Genomic DNA, 18,435 nt, shown 5'->3' on the forward strand with positions numbered 1-18,435 from the left:
CTAGAAAAACTAGCATCCATCTTAATTTAACACTGTTAACTTTTAAACATACTATTATTTCTCTCAGAAACATGCACTGTAAAAATTAATTAGAATATAAAATCCTGCCAGGATGTCTTAATGCAATTTTTCAGTTTAATAAGTGCTTTTTACATTCTAAATATCTAGAAACCACTGGTAAATAAATAGCATTAACATACATTAGAAAATACATCTAATCTAAAATAAATGTACTTTATTTTTAAAAGCTTCAAACATTAACATGTAGAATAACTGAAGGTACCAAAAAGGTACATGAAATATACCTAAGGGATTATGTTTCTACTATAAACAAACTATCTAAAATAATATTTTGTTGTTGACAGGACATCTATCCCAGGTTTAGCACCAAAATTTTAAGTCAGAAAAATGCCTGTCTAATACTGTTATTAACTGCCATATTAGTTAGTAGAAACATTAATAACTTAATTTTGTGTGTGTGTGGTTGACTCTATGTATTTTAATTTTTGTTTATATTCGACTATAGTTGATTTACAATGTTGTGTTTCAGGTGCACAGCAAAGTGATCCAGTTATACATATACATATATCTATTCTTTCTGAAATTTTTTTTCCCATTTAGGTTATTACAGAATATTGAGCAGAGTTCCCAGTGCTCAACAGCGCTCAGCAGTAGGTCCTTGTTGGTATCTATTGTAAATATAATAGTGTGTATATGTCAATCCCCAAACTCCCAATTTATCCCTCCCCCCAATAACTTTATTTTTTTTAAATTAAAATTTAGAAAAGTACTAGTAGAAAAAAAATGTTAATTACTCTTAAAAGTCATATACATTTGTTTCAAGATATGGTGGCAATATCAGCCACATAAATCGTTTTCATAATGAAAGCTCATGCCTATGATATTTTAATTTAAAAAACCATCATCTAGTGAAAGTAAAGTTTAGAAGGTTACATGATTCCCTAGGCTAAGCTAGTCTACACTATAAAACATAAAAGTGAAGAAAAAATCCATTATCAATTATTAAAGTTTTAAAGTTACCTTGCTTTCATACAAATTATACCCTCCCTATATTTGTTTCAGGAATTAAATATTAAGTAATAAAGTACAGAATAGAAGTTTGTGTTTGAACGTCTTATGCAAAAAAGCAAAATAGTGTATACAGTGTCATGTTAATATTTAATGATAAAATATAAATAGTATTAAATGTACTTCTAAAATGACAAAACTTAATGAGTTACCACAGAGAATGCTAATCAAGTCAAAAAGGTGTTAATATGTCAATAAAGGATGAAGAAGAAAACTCCAGGCTGCTAGTTTATCACTCAATTATATAATGCTTCCTTCCTATTAGATTTCCCCATTTGTCAACCAAGTTGATGATATATTTAGTGTTCTAGGCAATTTATGATTATAATACGTCTGCTGCAAATTCCATACTAAATGCAGATTTCCCAAAGGAAAATGCAGTGATCTATAAAAGTATAGATCTATAAAAGTATATAGTATATTTTTAAGTGACTCTTAAAAATAAGGACCAAAATCCAATCCATCTTTTGTATTTACCATCTGACTCTGAAGTAGCTCGGATGATCAAATAACTGCTAGGTAAGGGCTGAGTTATGGATCCAACTGCTTCACCTTTTGGACCCTTAAAAGCAGAATAAACAAAATAAATGGTGTACAGTATTATGAGATCTCAACTTTATATTATTCATAATTATCTGTAATAATCTAAGTGAGGCATGGATTATAATTTTTAAAAACAAACAAGCTTTAATTTCATGCTTCTTAAGAAAGCAAATGTTAAGTACTGAGGAAAGCTTTCCTCTTCCACAAAATTTACCTCCTTACCAGAAAACTGAACTTATAGTTAACATTAAGCATTACCTCTGCATATTGTTCACATATTAAAGAGAAACCTAAAATTTCCCATATGAGACCAAATTTTAATTTAACAGAGAATTTCCATACTACAGAAACTATTAGATGAGAAATACTAAATTTCTGGAAGCCTAAAGAAACAGCTGGAAACTTATAAGAAAAAGAGAAATGAATTTTTACTAGGTCCAGGGAAAAATAATTTTTTAAGTTGTCAAAGAATAAAATGGATTTTAAGAAGCATAAACATTAGGAGGTAAAGATGGACATTTAAAGTGAAAAAAGTAGAAACAAATCAATACGATTTTAACAAATCCTATAATATCCCTTGGGTATTTTCAAATGGCTTTATAATTTATGGTCTAGTTCCTAGAACCAGTATAGAGTAGGACCTTGAGTCAGACTGCCTGGGTTTCAATCTTGATTCCATACTAGAAAAATTACTTAAGTAACCTCTTTAGGCCTCAATCTCTTTATCTGGGTAATGGGGGATATTTGTATCCTCCTTACAGGAAATTTGTATCCTCCTTATCTCGTACCTTACAGGCACGAGAATTAAAAAAAGATTCCATATAACATGCTGAAAAGAGTCTCTGACTCAAAGTAAAAAGTTATAAACATTACTCTTTCCTAAGCATAGACATTGACTTTTAAGCTGCTTAAACAATGTCCTAAGTAGGTTTTGCTTGTGAAGAATATTCTGATGTTCATATAATTGTACAAATTTCCCTCCCACCAATATCTGGAATGAAATAACTTGACATTATAAGTATCTTTTAATGATTTTAAAATTCATTATAATTCTTACAATGCCTAAAAATAGTAGTAAAGAATAAATAATATACATATAAAAGATTTTGAAAGTAATTTTTTTTCACTTTAGAATGACATGATACAGAAATACCAGAGGTTTCATGGGTTAAATTCTTTCCCCCGTGGGAAGTATATAATCTCAGAATAAAACTAACTCTGTAATCCTAAATTTATTCCTGCTATGATTCCACACTACTGAAATAAAGGTTAAAAGCCCAGGTCTTTTCCTAGGTGTCTGTATATTGCCTAATTAAGCAATACCCAACAAATTAAAAAGCTGAAGCTACATTTAGTTCTAATCTCAATTAGGTTGTTTACCTAAAGGAGGAGTCCCAAAACCTTTATTCAAGTGTAATTGACTTTAGAAACTAAAACAATGATCGCTTTGTAAAAACTTAAGCTAGACTCATTTATTCAGTTAGCATGTACTGCCTGTCTACTGTTTGTAGAATTCCTTAGTATAATAGTCTATCAAATAGAGCATTTCTATTTTCTTGATTGTTTGTTTTTAAAACAAGGAGTGACCACGGTAATGCTTTTTAGTTATAAAAGCATTAGAGCTCCATCTTCAAAGAAAGCTGCCTCTCAAAAATATGTAGGACTGCTTCTGCTTATAGGCTTCCTATCACATATCTACATCACTACAGGAAAGACCACCAAAATAAATGGCAGCTTCTGTTCTAGGGAGTCTGACAATTTGATAAAGAGAAGAACACTCACAGTAAACAGGATACAATATTACAAAGCAAAGCTGGTAATTGCAAAGTAAAAGAACAGTACAAACAATCCCTACAGACAAGAGATAATAAGGTACAATATAAATTTGGGAAGCATTTTCTGGAGAAATTTTTAACTTAGATCTTAAAGGTAAACTAAGCATTTTGGTGCACATTTCATCGTGGGTAGAAACAGAAAGAGGAATAATGTGATTGAAGACAAAAACAAATTTATAAGTTCTGGCAGAGGACAGCAATTATTAATCATTCATTGATTTATCTCAGTTCTACTTATAGATTGTCATCTTTACCTCTCACCTATATAACAAGTGCTTACTTACCTTCACTGCCCAAATGGACTGCTCCAAAGGATGGAAAAGTTTAAAACAAAAGCCATCCTTTTTTGATGGACGCTCAATGATCTCACAGGCATTCAGAAGAACTGTTCCTACCCATTGACCATTTTTTTGGGTTTTATAGATCAGTAGCACACCAGGTTTCAACACACACCACAATTTGGTCCAGCTCTTTAGAGTACCACGAATCTACAAAAATATAAGTTTATTTAAGAAATAAACCTTTGTTTCTCTGCTCCACAAGACACTAACCAAATAGAGGCAAATAGGGTATTTTAATCTAAAATTTCCATAAAGTGTACACTTTAAATTCACTAGGTGTATGTTTGTTAAGCTACTAAATAGCAAGCACTGGAAATAAATGTGAAAACAGCATGACTCCTGCTTCTGAGGAACTTAAATTCTAGTGGGAGACTGCATCAACAATTTCAAAACAATGTACCAAGTAGAATGGTTTTCCTAGCCTTCCTGGCCAGGTCAGGGGCCATTAAAATATACTTTCCTAGTATAGGATATGGAGCTTAAAGACTTAGTAAGTAGAGCCAATATAAGTCAGAAGGTGTTTTCAGAATAATATCGAAGAAGACCCCCATATTACTTGAACTATCAAGGAAACTATCACTAGACTTCTGTTTTAGTAAGAAAACTTCCATGACAGATCCCATAAGGATTTTAGTTTGGAGGTTGTACCTATCCTTGGGGAAGGTGAAAAGCTTTCACTGCTGGGGTGATTTTTAGGTGAAAGCCAGGTACTAAAACTTCCTGGGAGTCAGGGTCTTACAAGACCATTCTCAAAGTTAGTATTAGGCTAAAATATTCCTACCAAATATCCTACAGATAAGAATGATAAAGAGGATAGAGTGACTAAGATGACAGGAAATAAAAGTAAGTGGAAATAACCAGAGGCTAAAAGAATAAGGAATAGAAATAGCAATATGTATGTTGTTCTGCAAATTAATGCTTTTCAAATGGTAACTTTTACACTAAATTTGACTCATATCTTCTCCAAAATGCAAATATACCAAGTCTACAATAATACTAAATGATAATTTGAACAGCAAACAAAATATTTCTTTACAGGACATCAATGAGACCAGCGGTCCCCAAACTTTCTGTCACCAGGGACCGGTTTCGTGGAAGACAATTTTTCCACAAAGAGGGGGGATGGTTCAGATGGTAACACAAGCAATGGGGAGCGGCAGATGAAGTTTCGCTCGCTCGTCCGCCGCTCACCTCCTGCTGTGCGGCCCGGTTCCAAACAGGCCGCGGACCGGTATTGGTCCGTGGTCTGGGGGTTGGGGACCCCTGGATTAGACTATATCATGTCACACAAATCAAAACGCCTTTTTAAAAGAACTGCTATCCATATTTGATGTTATTTGATGTCAAGAGAGACAACATTAAGGTTTCTTCTCTCCATTAAGACTGGAACATAGATCCTCCGGGATACAATCAACAGTTTCTTCATCAGTGAAAAACAATCAACCTAGGAGATGTTTTTGTCTTGCAGGCTTTTAGGTGCACTCTGGGCTTTCCTATTCCAGTTGGTAAATATCCAGCATTTGAATTCAAGAGTCAATACAAACTGACCTTCAACCAATCAGCCATAACAATAACAGAGGGATCTGTGATTGTACTGAGTAACTCCTTTGTGGCTCTTTTCTTTTCTTCTCGGTAATTTTTCTTTTGTACCTATTTTACAGAAATAATAGAAAAATTAAAAATTCATTAGAAATAGGCAATTTCTCTCCAATTTTTTAGCTCCATAGTATGTAAAAAAATTTACACTCTAAAATAAAATTCTAAACCTCTTTTAGAATTCTAGCATCTTAGGACAGACCCTTTTTTTTTTAAGAGCTGGTAGAAATTTTTAGAAAAGCAAGGTAAGAACCTAGTTTTTCTGATCACTAGTCCAATTCTCTGTACATTTTTAAAGAATTTTACGTTTTTAAAATTACACAGTACATGAATACAAACTCATGGTAAAAATTTCAAACAACACAAAGCTAAAAGCCGTTTTTATTATACCCTCTCCTATTCCGATTCTCAGAATTGATCACTGTTAACCTTCAGGAAAACACTATCCTTTCAGGCCTCTTCTATGTACACAACCTACAGAAATATACTTTTGTGTTTGTTTTTGTTTTTTTAAACACATAAAAAAGGTTCTCCTATTCAATATTTTTTGGAGCATTTCAATTCTCTTTCCATTCCATGTCTACCTCATTCTTTTAACTGCTACATAGGATTCCTAGTATGAATAAAATAATAAGAGGTAACATTTACGAGACACATTCTGCGTACCAGTCACTGTTGTAAGCACTTTACATGTATTACCTCATTTAATACTCACAATAACCTTGGGAAGTAGGACTATCATTATCCTTATTTTACAGATGAGAAAACTGAGGCACAGAGAGTAAATTGCCCAGGATCACATAGTTAGTAATTCATGGAGGCAGAATTCAAATAGAGGCAGCCTGGCTCTAAAACACATGCTTTTAAGCACCATGCTATACTACTTCTATAATTTTTCTTAACATATTCTCTTACTGATGGAAATCTACTCTGTTGTCAGTTTTTCATATCACAAACAATGCTGTAGTTATTTAGGACTGGCAATTTTTCTCTCTTTTCTGACACTAATATATAACATATAAATAACTAAGAAACTACAACATTGAAACTAATTCATTCAAATTATCAAAGTTTTACCCTTCATAAGTCACTCCTGAGATAATTTGGGAAAGTAGCAGTAAAGCAATCTTATTATTTATTGCTTTGTTGTTGTTCACAAAGGGGAGAAGATAACCTATCAGTGACTTTTTATAAACTAAAACACAAAATTTTCCTAGTTGCATTTAATGGTGAAGAGACTACATACACACAAGAAATTTTAATAATTATACAGTCAAAAAGTTTTCACTTTGGTCTTTGTTAATATGCATATCTGAATTAACAGATTTCATATAGGACTGTAAATGCAGATACGTATAGGATCAGATATGGAAAAAAAGAGGGGCAAAACAGACTATATGGGAATCAAGAATCAATTGGAAAGCATGTGTTCCTTAAACTCCAGGATCTGTGGCCATTCTGGAAGGCAGGCCCAGTATAACCTATTTCTTAGGAGAAGCTGGAAATCTGGACTTGTAATTGTTGGCTCAAATTTTTAAAACACTGTGTAGGTCAAACAAAATATATATTACCTGTGGGCCAAATTCAGCCCATGATCTAGCAGTTAGTAAACTCAAATTTCAACGGGCAGCAGAGCTTCCCGTTATGTTCTATAACGCAGTGGCGTGCTTGACTCAAGTACAGCTGTGCAGAGATATCCAGTCCTCAGCACCCGCACCCCAGGTGAGGGCCAGAGTAGCACTGGGACAGTCATCAAAGAGTCTTTTCAGTTGACTCCAGCATGCCATACAAACATTAATATTTTTTTTCTTCCTTTAGGATTACAAATACTTATTTCTTTATCTTATTTCATAACTGTGGAAACTAACCTTGAGAGATTCTTTTTTTGTAAGCTTGCTTGAAGCTGAACTATCCTTCTCCGAGCCATTATAAAGTTTAGATTCAGACTGAAATCACATGGAAATGAAGAAAAGAGAAATAATAATTAAAATCGCCACTTATTCTACACACACATATGGCACATAAAAACTAATGTTAAAACTATGTTTGTGACATTCTTCCCATTCATTGCTGTGATTTAGGCAAATGTCAATTTTCAAATACTGATTTTCCCTTTACAGTATTTGGGTTTGAAAACTAATCCACATTAAAGCCACAAAAATAAAAACTTATCAATAAATTAATTTACAATGTGAGGTTAAATAAGATCATTTATAAATCTCTGCCTTATATTTTTCAGGGTATTTCTGAAAAATACAATTATTTACTTATTCTTAGGACAAATGTATCCAAAGCAGTGTAATTTTTTAAGTTGAAATATTCTAAAAAACAAAAATCTTCTAGCAAGTTGCTGTACACATTGCCCTGTTGCTACTCCTTCTCCAAAGGGGATAAATACAAACATCTTCAGAAACAAGTAATGAAACACCCTAAGTTGTACAGTGTTTAAAAATCAATATTCCTAGCACCTACTTCTTCCTAACTATCCAGTGCCCCTAAATTATTACTAATGTCTTAAACTTGTTTCCAGACTTTGTTTATACTTGATATTTCAATTTGATCCTCATAAGAACCTTGAAAAATAGGCATAACAAGTGGTTTTATCTCCATTTTACAAATCATGAAAGGGAGGCTCAGGGACGTTGATTTTCTAAACAATCAATCAACAGCAGGGATCAGAACCCGGGTCTCCTAATCCAGCACTCTTTCAAGGAGACTACTTTCTTCCACCAGAGTAGAAGAATATAGAACGAAAAGCTGCTTCTATAAATCCTGGAACAATTAAATTAAACATATTCCTTCACTGTTCTGTGATTTTCATTTTTACCTATTGTTAGACATGGGAGAAGGTACTTAAAGTTTGTAGCATTACTCCCAGTGCCAGGAAAGTATATGGGGCTTGATCCAAATGGTAGCTTTCAAGTGTTTAATGGCCAGATCTACATAATATCACTAGATGTGATCAAGGATGAAAAACTTTGGGTACAAACTCCCTCACTAAATTTTAAGATCCATGAGGACAGGGACCATGTTTATTCATCAATTATAGCCAGCTATCACCTGCGGAAAAGGAAGGGCTCAATAAATACCTTTGGAATTAATAAAATGAAAATGAAACTAGCATTTGCAGCTCATCTCTCCTAAAAATGCCTCCACTACTTAGTACAAAATACGAATTATTATGTTGATGGTAATAACTGGCTGAACTGGAAAGGAACTGCAAACTACACTCAATGTAGAAGGTGGGGATTAACCTAATTAAATTTTTGTTGAAGTTACTCCTTTGAGAACTGGCCTTGAAACATCATATTGCTTACTCCCATGATGATAGGATATATTGTGATACTAAAACCATTCCACAAAAGTTCTCAAGCCAAACAGGTCTCTGTCCTCTCCTTGCCACTGGAAACTCAAAGATGACATGGCTACTGTCAGAGGAATATAATGGTTTCTATTTCCCACAGCTTAATAGGAAAATGTGTATTATAATGTACTTTTTAGATACTATTAAGTGAAGAATACTAATAATATTAGCTTAAAAGTTAATGAAAATGAATGACTGTTTAACTCTTTACCAAGTACTATATAAGTACTTTATATGTTCTGCTTCATTTAATCCTCAAAGCAACCTTATGAGATAGTTGTAGTTCCTCCTTTTGCTAATAAAGAAACTAAGACTAACAGATTAAATAACTTCCTAAAGTCACAGAGTCATAAGTAGACGATCTGGGATTTGTACTCTGGTGTGCCTAATTCTCAGTCTCATGCTCTTAGCCATCTCATCACATTTATTTCTCACCTTTTAAAACTGTTCATATAGAATCTTAGACTCAAATTTAAGACTTATCTTTACGAACAACAGGAAATCTATTTCCCTAGACATGACAAGATCTGGCTTGGAGATTCCTAAACGATTCTAGTATATAAGGGACCAGCAGGCCAGATGGCTGTCACATGAGCTTGGTAGATTACAGCACACATACTTCAAGGAATCCTTGCCATACTGTGTAGCTAGTTCTGAAAAAAGAAAAAAAGGATCTAGTGACCAAGTTCTATAGTCTTTTCAATGAAATACTACCAAAGTTTTCTGAATCAACAAGTTACCTTTTAAATACCAAGAATCATAAACTGTTTTTTTGTTGGAAATATTTTACTAAACTAAGTTTCCTCCTTTTATAAACTTACTGACCACTATTTTAATGATGATACCTTATGGGCTGTGCAACTATGGGAAGTTATTCAATCTCTTCCAGTCTTAGTTGCTCATTTATAAAATAAGGATATTCCTACCAAGTCATAGGGTTGCTTTGAGGGGTAAATGAGGTAGTGTGCATGATGTGTTTAACACAGTACTTGGTATACTGTGTTTCAGGTTTGTGACTATCCTCTAGATTGCAAGTGTTGACAAAAATATGACCTTTAGATAAATGGAACATTAACATATGAGAACACTTTCGACTTGCTTTGAAAACTACAAAATACTGCAGATATAAGGAATAATAACAATAATGATAAGTTACTATGACTCTATCAGATATTTTGATTTGGAAAGGTTTTTTTTTTTTAAATGTCCAAGGAAATATATTTTTTACAGCAAGAGGTAGATGATTTAGCAAACCTACAGCTAAGCAGACTGATGGCTGGAGAATCAAGTCAAGATCTCAGCTCAGAAACCCCTTATCCTTGTAATAGCATTCCTTTTATCCCACTAGAAATATTATTCATGCTGGCAATTCCTTTCATTGAGATGGACAGTTAAAAATTTATTTAAAAATGCTAAAAGGAAGATGGGATGATCTGATTAACTGATTTCTCCAATTCACTCATTTACAGGATGCCTGAGAAACAGGAACTGCCTTTATTTTTAAAATGGCGGGGGTTGGGGGGAAGAAGGATACCGTAAATTCAGTGATCAAAATGACAGTACTGATACTTTCTGCATCAAATTCATACAAGTATAAGGTTAAAATTATTTAACGGTCTCAGTTATGCAGATCGATCATAGAAGGAATAACAAGATTTTGCTTCCCAAAGTTACTTAGGTAAGAACAAAATCTTCAGAATTCCATGAGAATAAGGTTTGATGATAAATGTATAAATTTTAGGATTGTTCTGAAAAACAAAAGAGTGGAATATATGTTAAAATATATAAGGACAAACTAGTGGCTATGTATCTCTTAAGCTAACAGAATAAACCAAGATTAAATCTAAGGTAAGATAGAATCAATAAGATTCAGCTCTTGGAAAATAACAGAATGAGTACAATTTTACTTACACCAAATAGTTACCACGTCAAGAAGCCTATTCATTCACTGTAGTTCTTTATTCAAAGTAAGAAAAACGAATTCTCAAACACCTATTATTAATCAAGTACTTCATGAGGCACTTACAGCATCACAATCTGAGAGTTAGATCTTACCTCTTTTGTACAGATAAGAAAATTGAAGCCACTTTGAATTCTAGCTCTACCATTTTGACCCTTGAGAGTTATTTAACTTCTCTAAGCTTCGGTTTGTTCACTAATAAAATGGGGCCAATAATACCTGTCTTCTAGTATCCTTAAGAGAGTTAAAAGGACACTTAGCAAGCTCTTAGTACAAAATAGCTATTAATGTCATTATAATTAGCATCTAAGAAGTCACAGGTATTATATGACAGTCAAGATTCAAACTCACTTTTTTGACCCTAAAGCAGTGAATGCTTGCTGTGCAGTAGAACTTTCTGAATAACAGAAATATTCTATATCTGAGTAGTCCAATATGGTAGCCACTAGCTATATGTGGCTAGTGAGCCATTGAGATGTGGCTAGTGTAAATGAGGAACCAAATTTCTAATTTTATTTAATTTTAATTAATTTTAATTTAAGGTTCATACACAACTAGGTGCTATTGTACTCAAGGTGCAGCCTGTGTTTCCTTTTATTTATTGATGCACAGTGTTTCATTAAGGTATGTAAACTTGCTTTTCAGGCTCCCTGCCCTCCCTACCCCTCCAGCCCCTCCCTCACCCTCCCATTCAGAGACTACACGTAGATGGCTGTGGTAGGTAGATCTGGAGTTTAGGGTTCTGAGTAGGAATACCACTATTCTATACACTCACCAATTCTGGTACTAACTGCTTGAAAATAGGTTTTGAAAATTCCATAAATTTCGTTGTATTTCTAACCATGGCAGAACCAAGATAAATCATCTCCTCATTATGCAGCTCATATAAAACAATAAAGGTATTTCTCATGCATATGTTATATACATACAAAGTCCTACTAAATTTTCACCTTATGTACTTATATACATATAAGTACAGGATGGACCTTTATGTAATGAATACTTGAAAAGTTAAGTGTGAATAAAATCTGTGTAAAGCATATCACGGAATATGATAAAAAATATATCATGGAATTCTCTCAATCACTCACAAGAACAGGAACAAAATATGTAGGGTTTTACAAGCCAAGCCTACTGCTGAGAATAGCAGAGAATTTACTAGCTTAAGAAATAGATTTTCGGACTTCCCTGGTGGCACAGTGGTTAAGAATCTGCCTGCCAGTACAGGGGACACGGGTTCGAGCCCTGGTCTGGGAAGATCCCACATGTCGCAGAGCAACTAAGCCCGTGTGCCACAACTACTGAGCCTGCACTCTAGAGCCTGCGAGCCACAACTACTGAGCCCATGAGCCACAACTACTGAAGCCCACGTGCCTAGATCCTGTGCTCTGCAACAAGAGAAGCCACCGCAAGGAGAAGCCCACGCACCGCAACGAAGAGCAGCCCCCGCTCACCGCAACTAGAGAAAGCCTGCGTGCAGCAACAAAGACCCAATGCAGCCATAAATAAATAAATAAATAAATAATTTTTAAAAAAAAAAGATATAGATTTTCTTACAGTCATTGAAGTTTGATTCCACAAACATAAAAGCTTCTCCTGCTACTAAACCTGACCAGAAATAATAACCGTCAAAAGTCAAATCCATTGACGAATTATAGAAAATCTAGTGAATTACAAACCCATAGGAAAGTCAATGCAACATACAATACTTTTCAAATTTGAATAGTACTCTTAAAGAAAAAATTCTCAACAGACTTAAGAATATGTACAAGTATCTCATTTGAAAATTACTAATTTAGGGAACTATGTCTTATTCTAAGAAAGTGCCTGTCAATTGCACACTATTATAGCAAGAGATGTTTGGCCTTTAACTGGTAAACTGTACGTGTTTTGATTGTCATTTGAATGAGCCCAAAACACTTAGAAATTAAAAAACAAAACAAAACGAAAAAACCCAATGAACCCTGACTATCTCTATTCTCTACATGGAACCCTCAGACTTCAGTCTGAGATATACTGCTATAGCAGACATACCAGAACAATATCACTCAGGAGAGAACCCTGGTTACCAATAGGCTATATTTCCAAGTAACCAACAGAACCTAAATCAGCCCCAGGGGAACTTTCCTTTTTTCATATATACTACCTGGTTTAGATATACCAACATAAAAACATCCCACAAAAATCTGATAGGATTTCAGTGTTAGTTCACTCGTCTTAAATATTAGAAAAATGTTGTGATCACATATTTGAGGACAACAATATGCTTACCTTGCTCTTTGACATAGAAAGGGAAGATTCATCTCTGTTTTGAGAAATGTCTTCCTTTCCTCTTTCAAACCCTTTAAAAACATAGTCATTATTTCAGTATCACCACATTTGAACACATATAGGCATTAAAAAGCAAATGCACATAAGTTATTCAATTTCAAATATACACTATACAATATTTGATATACATCAGTGCAAGAAGCCTAGACTCAACATACAGTTTTAAACTATTATAGTTTAAAGACTACTAAGGGATCATGTCACTAATAGTAATTCTTTAGAATAAATCAAGACTTACAGAGGCACTGGTGTCTTTCCCTGAACCCATCAACGTAAGCTAAATATCTCTTTTCTCTGCTCATTCACTTGGCATGAATTCAGGACTCATGGAATTTTTATTTCAGTTAGCTGTTTTCTAACAAAGTACCAACCCAACATACTTTTCACACCTCTTGCCAAACTGGAAAACAACTCCAGAATGGGTGATAAAAGAATACTAGGGAAATAAATCTGAATTGAAGGACAGACTTTAAAAAAAATCTAATAATGTGTTTATTGTGAGAATTAAATGAGCATGCATAGAAAGCAATTAGCATAGTAGTTGCAGACAGTATGTATTCAATTAACATTGACCCTTAATATTATCATTGTCACTGACTATTGTTATATAAATTCTAAAAGGATAAATCTAAAACATGAGTGCACTGGGATATATGCACACATCTTTCCTACCATGTAACACATTAATAGAGCACTATCAAAAGCAATTAACAAGTTAATGTTGTAAGGGTACAATTAGAGAAACGTTAATGCTGAGATTTGTGTGGCAGGCATAAGAGGGGCAGTACTCATTTTAATGAAGTTCTTTCTACTTTTGAGGACAAGTAATATTAACTCTTCCCTACAACTATTTGTTCTGAGTCCAATAAAAGCCTATATAAAAATATAATCATTCATAAAGCAGCATTTATAAAGTTATCAGTATCAGTGCCTGAAGCATTTAAAAATCATTTCTAGCATATCAATGAGACCATTTATTCTGTATTTGATTTATATTAGCTAAAACAAATCCATTCCATTTTCTTAATTCAGAGATTTTGCTGATTTTTTTTTTTTTGTAATATGAAGAAGGAATCTTTTTCTTTTTTTTTTTCCATCTCTGGTAAGCAGGAAGATCAGGCAATCCTAAAACCAAGGAGGGAAAAAAAGAAACCTGTTTCATAAATCTAACATGGAATTTTAAAGGAAAACTTACCAGGATTTGAAACTTTAGCGTAAAGCAAACCAAACTTACATAATTCAGTTTAAAAATTCTAAAATATTTATTTAGAGTAATAAACATTTTGTAATAAGTAATTCTTAATTCTAATGAATTAACACAAATTATTTCAATGATCTTGTAAATAGATGTACAAGAGAACAAAGACTTTCTAAAAGTATATATTATGAATGGAAAAAAGATGATGTTTTTCTTTATTCTCCTAAGAACTGAATTTTACTTAAATTTCTCTAGTTTGGTTTTGGTTTCAGCTCAATCTAGGTCAATCCATTTATTAGACTAAGAAAAATGCCCACTTCACTGTGTATACATTCACATATTATTTTAAAAACAGAACAGTAAATTAAAACAAAGTGGAAGTTACAAATCTGAACAGACTTTTTTTGAACATGCAAATATGTCTTGCAGAAAGTTTCAAATGTTGGAAAAGGACACATACGAAAGCAAGATGAAACTAAACAAGAAAAACAAAAAAAAGGGCACTCATAAACATAGGTTGTATATTATGTCAGACCAATAAATGAATCCCATTTTAAAAGATTTTCTATACCTCAAACTAGCAAATCAAATCATTATTTTAAAAGCTGGCCCTGATGACTTCCAAGTTATTTAAAATCACAGCGGATAAAGCAAAAGGCTAAGTCTGGTCCAATACTTTGAGTTTCAGCTAAGTGCAAATAAGCAAATGAGTAGCTTAAAGTGCAATGACCACATAAAAGTGTTCAAAAGCCTTAAACAGAAAATATTGCCATACTGTACACTAAGTTTTCAAGGGTAATTCCAAGGTAGGCAAAGCAAAAAGCAACACATGAAGGACTCTTTCTTTAGACTGGATAAAGGTGGCTTCCTAAAAACATGAAAAATAATCATCTTAAAATGTCAGCGAAAGTATTACATTTGTTAGAAGCCAAAAAGGGCTCAGCCAAAATAATTCTTAGACTTTTGTTTTCCATGTATAGGGATTTTAAATTACTTAAAAATTACTCCTTTATTTCCTAAAAATGTGATATTATAGATAAAATCCTGAAGCCTACAATACATTATTGACCATTGTCAATAATGCAGAACAGTTTCAGATCATGACTTTTTACCAAGTTTGCTTATTAGCGATATTAGGTATTAAATTCTCTTCCTACTAGCCTCCTCACCACTACCATGAGATAGAAACCTACATCCCCACGCAAATGGCTAAGATCAAAAGGACTAAGACCATCCAAATCCAGGTTATGTTAGAATATAGAGCAACCGGAACTCTATTCACTGCTGGTGGGACTACAAATAGCATAGTCACTTTGGAAAACTATTTGACAGTATCTCCTAAAGCTGAAAGTACGCATATTCTAAGACAGAGCACTTCTGATCCTAGCTATACCCAACAGAGATGAGTGTGTCCATGTTCGTTAAAAGACAGGTACAAAAATGTTCACAGCAGTTTTATTCATAATAGCAAAATCTGGAGCCAACTCAAATGACTATTAATAGTAGAATAAATGAATACATTATATTCACACAATGAAATGATACACAGCAATGAAAAAGAACCAATTACCAATACACAAAACAACAAACAGAATAATGAGTAGAAAAAGCCACCTCTCCCCATCAAAAAAAAAAAGCACATATCATATACCATATGATTCCATTTATATAAAGATCAGGAACTAGCAAACCTAATCTATGGTGCGAGAGGCTGGAACAGTGGTTTATCTTTGTTGTAGGAGGAACTGACTGGGGTGGGCATGAGAGGGTCTTCTGGGGAACTGGGAAATGGTTACACATATCGATACATAACTAAAAATTCAAAAAGTTGTACACTTAACTATGTGTAAGTTATGCCTCAATAAAAAAATTTTTTAAATTCAGATATCCTTCCCTATTCTTCTAGTTTATTAGACCTCTCCTGCTATGACATCCTTTCTTACTTAATCTATATCCCTTTAACATATCCTGCTCTGGGCTAATTCTGATTCATTCATCAACAATGATGATAATTATGGGGATAATTAACATAATAATATTTATGAAAACAACAATAAAGCAACCAATATCCACTTGTAGGAACACTTGTGATTTTTTGTTGTTGTTGTTTTTGTTTTTGCGGTACACAGGCCTCTCACTGTTGTGGCCTCTCCTGCTGCGGAGCACCGGCTCAGGACGCCGCAGGCTCAGTGGCCATGGCTCAAGGGCGCAGCCGCTCCGTGGCATGTGGGATCCTCCCGGACCGGGGCCGAACCTGTGTCCCCTGCATCGGCAGGCGGACTCTCAACCACTGTGCCACCAGGGAAGCCCGACACTTGTGACTACGGCTTGTCTTTTAATTCTATGCACAGTCTCCTTGATGAATAGCTCTTGATTTACTACTTCTAATCTTTAAAACAATGCCCCCCGCTAAATATTAGGAATATTCTATATAACTGAAAAAATTGAGGCTCACAGGAATTAAGTAACTTGACAAATGTCAATAAGTGAAAGTATCAGAGCTAATTCAAACTTAGGTCTAACTTTCAAATTCATGCTGTTTCTAGAATGCCAGGGTGTGTCTCAAGATCCAAGGCCAACGTCTTCTGGGAGCCTTGCTTAGATTGTGTAGGCATAGAGTTAGCTGTGTCCTCTGAGACACAGCACTTGGTACATTTGTACTACCATATTTACCACAATGTACTTCAATTATTTGTTTTCATGTTCATGTCACATACTTGACTGTGAGTTCCTTAAAAGAAGGGTTTAATTCTTATTCATCCTTTCAAATACAAAGTTTGATAAACTGATCCAAAAATTAATAAAAATGGACTCTACTTTTACTTGTAGTGGCTTTTAAAAATAGGTGAAATATAGCACACCTTCAGAAAAATGCATAAAATGTAAAGGCATAATTTAATGTATACAGTGATTATTTGCATAACCGCCACCCAAATCAAGAAATACAGAATTGTCAACATCCCATAAGAACTACTCCCCACCTGCCCCATGCCATGCTTGATCACAATCTATCTATTCTTTCCCTCAAAGGTAACTACCTTGACTTTTGCAATTATTATTTACCAGCATGTCACAGCAGGTATTTCATTCATTGTCATTGCTGATTAGAATCCTACTGCATGACTGTATCACTATTTATCCATCCATTGTTTGGGCTGTTTCTAGTTTGTCCCTCTTACAAACACTGGTGATACGAATATTCTTGGAAATGTATCCTAGTAGACATATATATATCCATGAATATCTCTAGGGTTTAAACCTAGAAGCAGAACTCCTAGGTCAGAGTATATGTGGGTCTTCAACTTTTAAGAATACCATATTGTTTACCAATTTGCTTATTTTTCCACTAGCACTGTGTGTGAGTTCTCCTTTCTCCATATCCATGGTAACACATCAATACTGACAGATTTTTAATATCTTTGCCAATCTGTTGGGTGTGTGTATCAATGGTAAATCAATGAGATTTTAGTTTGTGTCTCCCTGATTACTAATGATATTGAGCACTATCTCATGTTAATTACCATTTTAATTTTCTCTTTGTGAAGAGCCCAGATCTTTTGCACATTAAAAAAAAAACAACTCATTGTCTATCTACATTAAAAAAACCTCATTGTCTACCTTTTTCTTAATTTATATAGGAATTCTTAATGTTTTCCAATTATTGGTTCTTTGCCAGTTATATTTATTACAAATATCTCCCCATTCTACGGCTTGTCTTTTAATTCTATGCACGGTCTCCTCGATGAATAGCTCTTGATTTTAAGGTTGTCAAATTTAGCAATTTCATTCTTTTAACGGTTAGTGCTTTTTGGTCTTAAGAAAGTCTCCCCTAAATCTGTGGTCATGAAGATATTTTCCAATAATGTAGTAGTAAACAGAGTTTACTTTCTCTTACTAATTCAATGGACTATGATTCCTGAATAAATTAGCACTCTGCCCCTAATTCTAATTTGTTAACAGAATACAAGTGTTATCAGCATTGATAAGGTATAAGCTTTTTATATACTTCAGTAAAATTTGGTTCATTAATGTTTAGATATAATACAGCAAGTTTTATGCTGCTTTAATCTTGTTAAAATGAGATTATATACACATATCTACAAATGCAGATTGAATAAGTATTTACAAAATATAGAATTGCTACATAAACTATACTGAATACAGCCAAGAATCAAGAA

General features: G+C 33.8%; 1 protein-coding gene across 3 annotated transcripts in view; it reads right to left on the minus strand.

Annotated features, from left to right (window-relative positions):
- OSBPL8 (oxysterol binding protein like 8) overlaps positions 1 to 18,435 on the minus strand; it is a 193,744-nt gene that overhangs the window by 48,753 nt on the left and 126,556 nt on the right. For all 3 annotated transcript variants that reach the window (XM_060025286.2, XM_060025287.1, XM_060025288.1), the window contains 5 exons: positions 13,000 to 13,070; positions 7,273 to 7,350; positions 5,357 to 5,458; positions 3,752 to 3,955; positions 1,567 to 1,651 (listed from right to left, as the gene is read on the minus strand). In XM_060025286.2, coding sequence (XP_059881269.1) covers positions 1,567 to 1,651; positions 3,752 to 3,955; positions 5,357 to 5,458; positions 7,273 to 7,350; positions 13,000 to 13,070 — 540 coding nt within the window. The remainder of the gene's footprint in view (positions 1 to 1,566; positions 1,652 to 3,751; positions 3,956 to 5,356; positions 5,459 to 7,272; positions 7,351 to 12,999; positions 13,071 to 18,435) is intronic.

Source organism: Delphinus delphis, chromosome 11, assembly GCF_949987515.2.
Source record: "Delphinus delphis chromosome 11, mDelDel1.2, whole genome shotgun sequence".
NCBI lineage: Eukaryota > Metazoa > Chordata > Mammalia > Artiodactyla > Delphinidae > Delphinus > Delphinus delphis.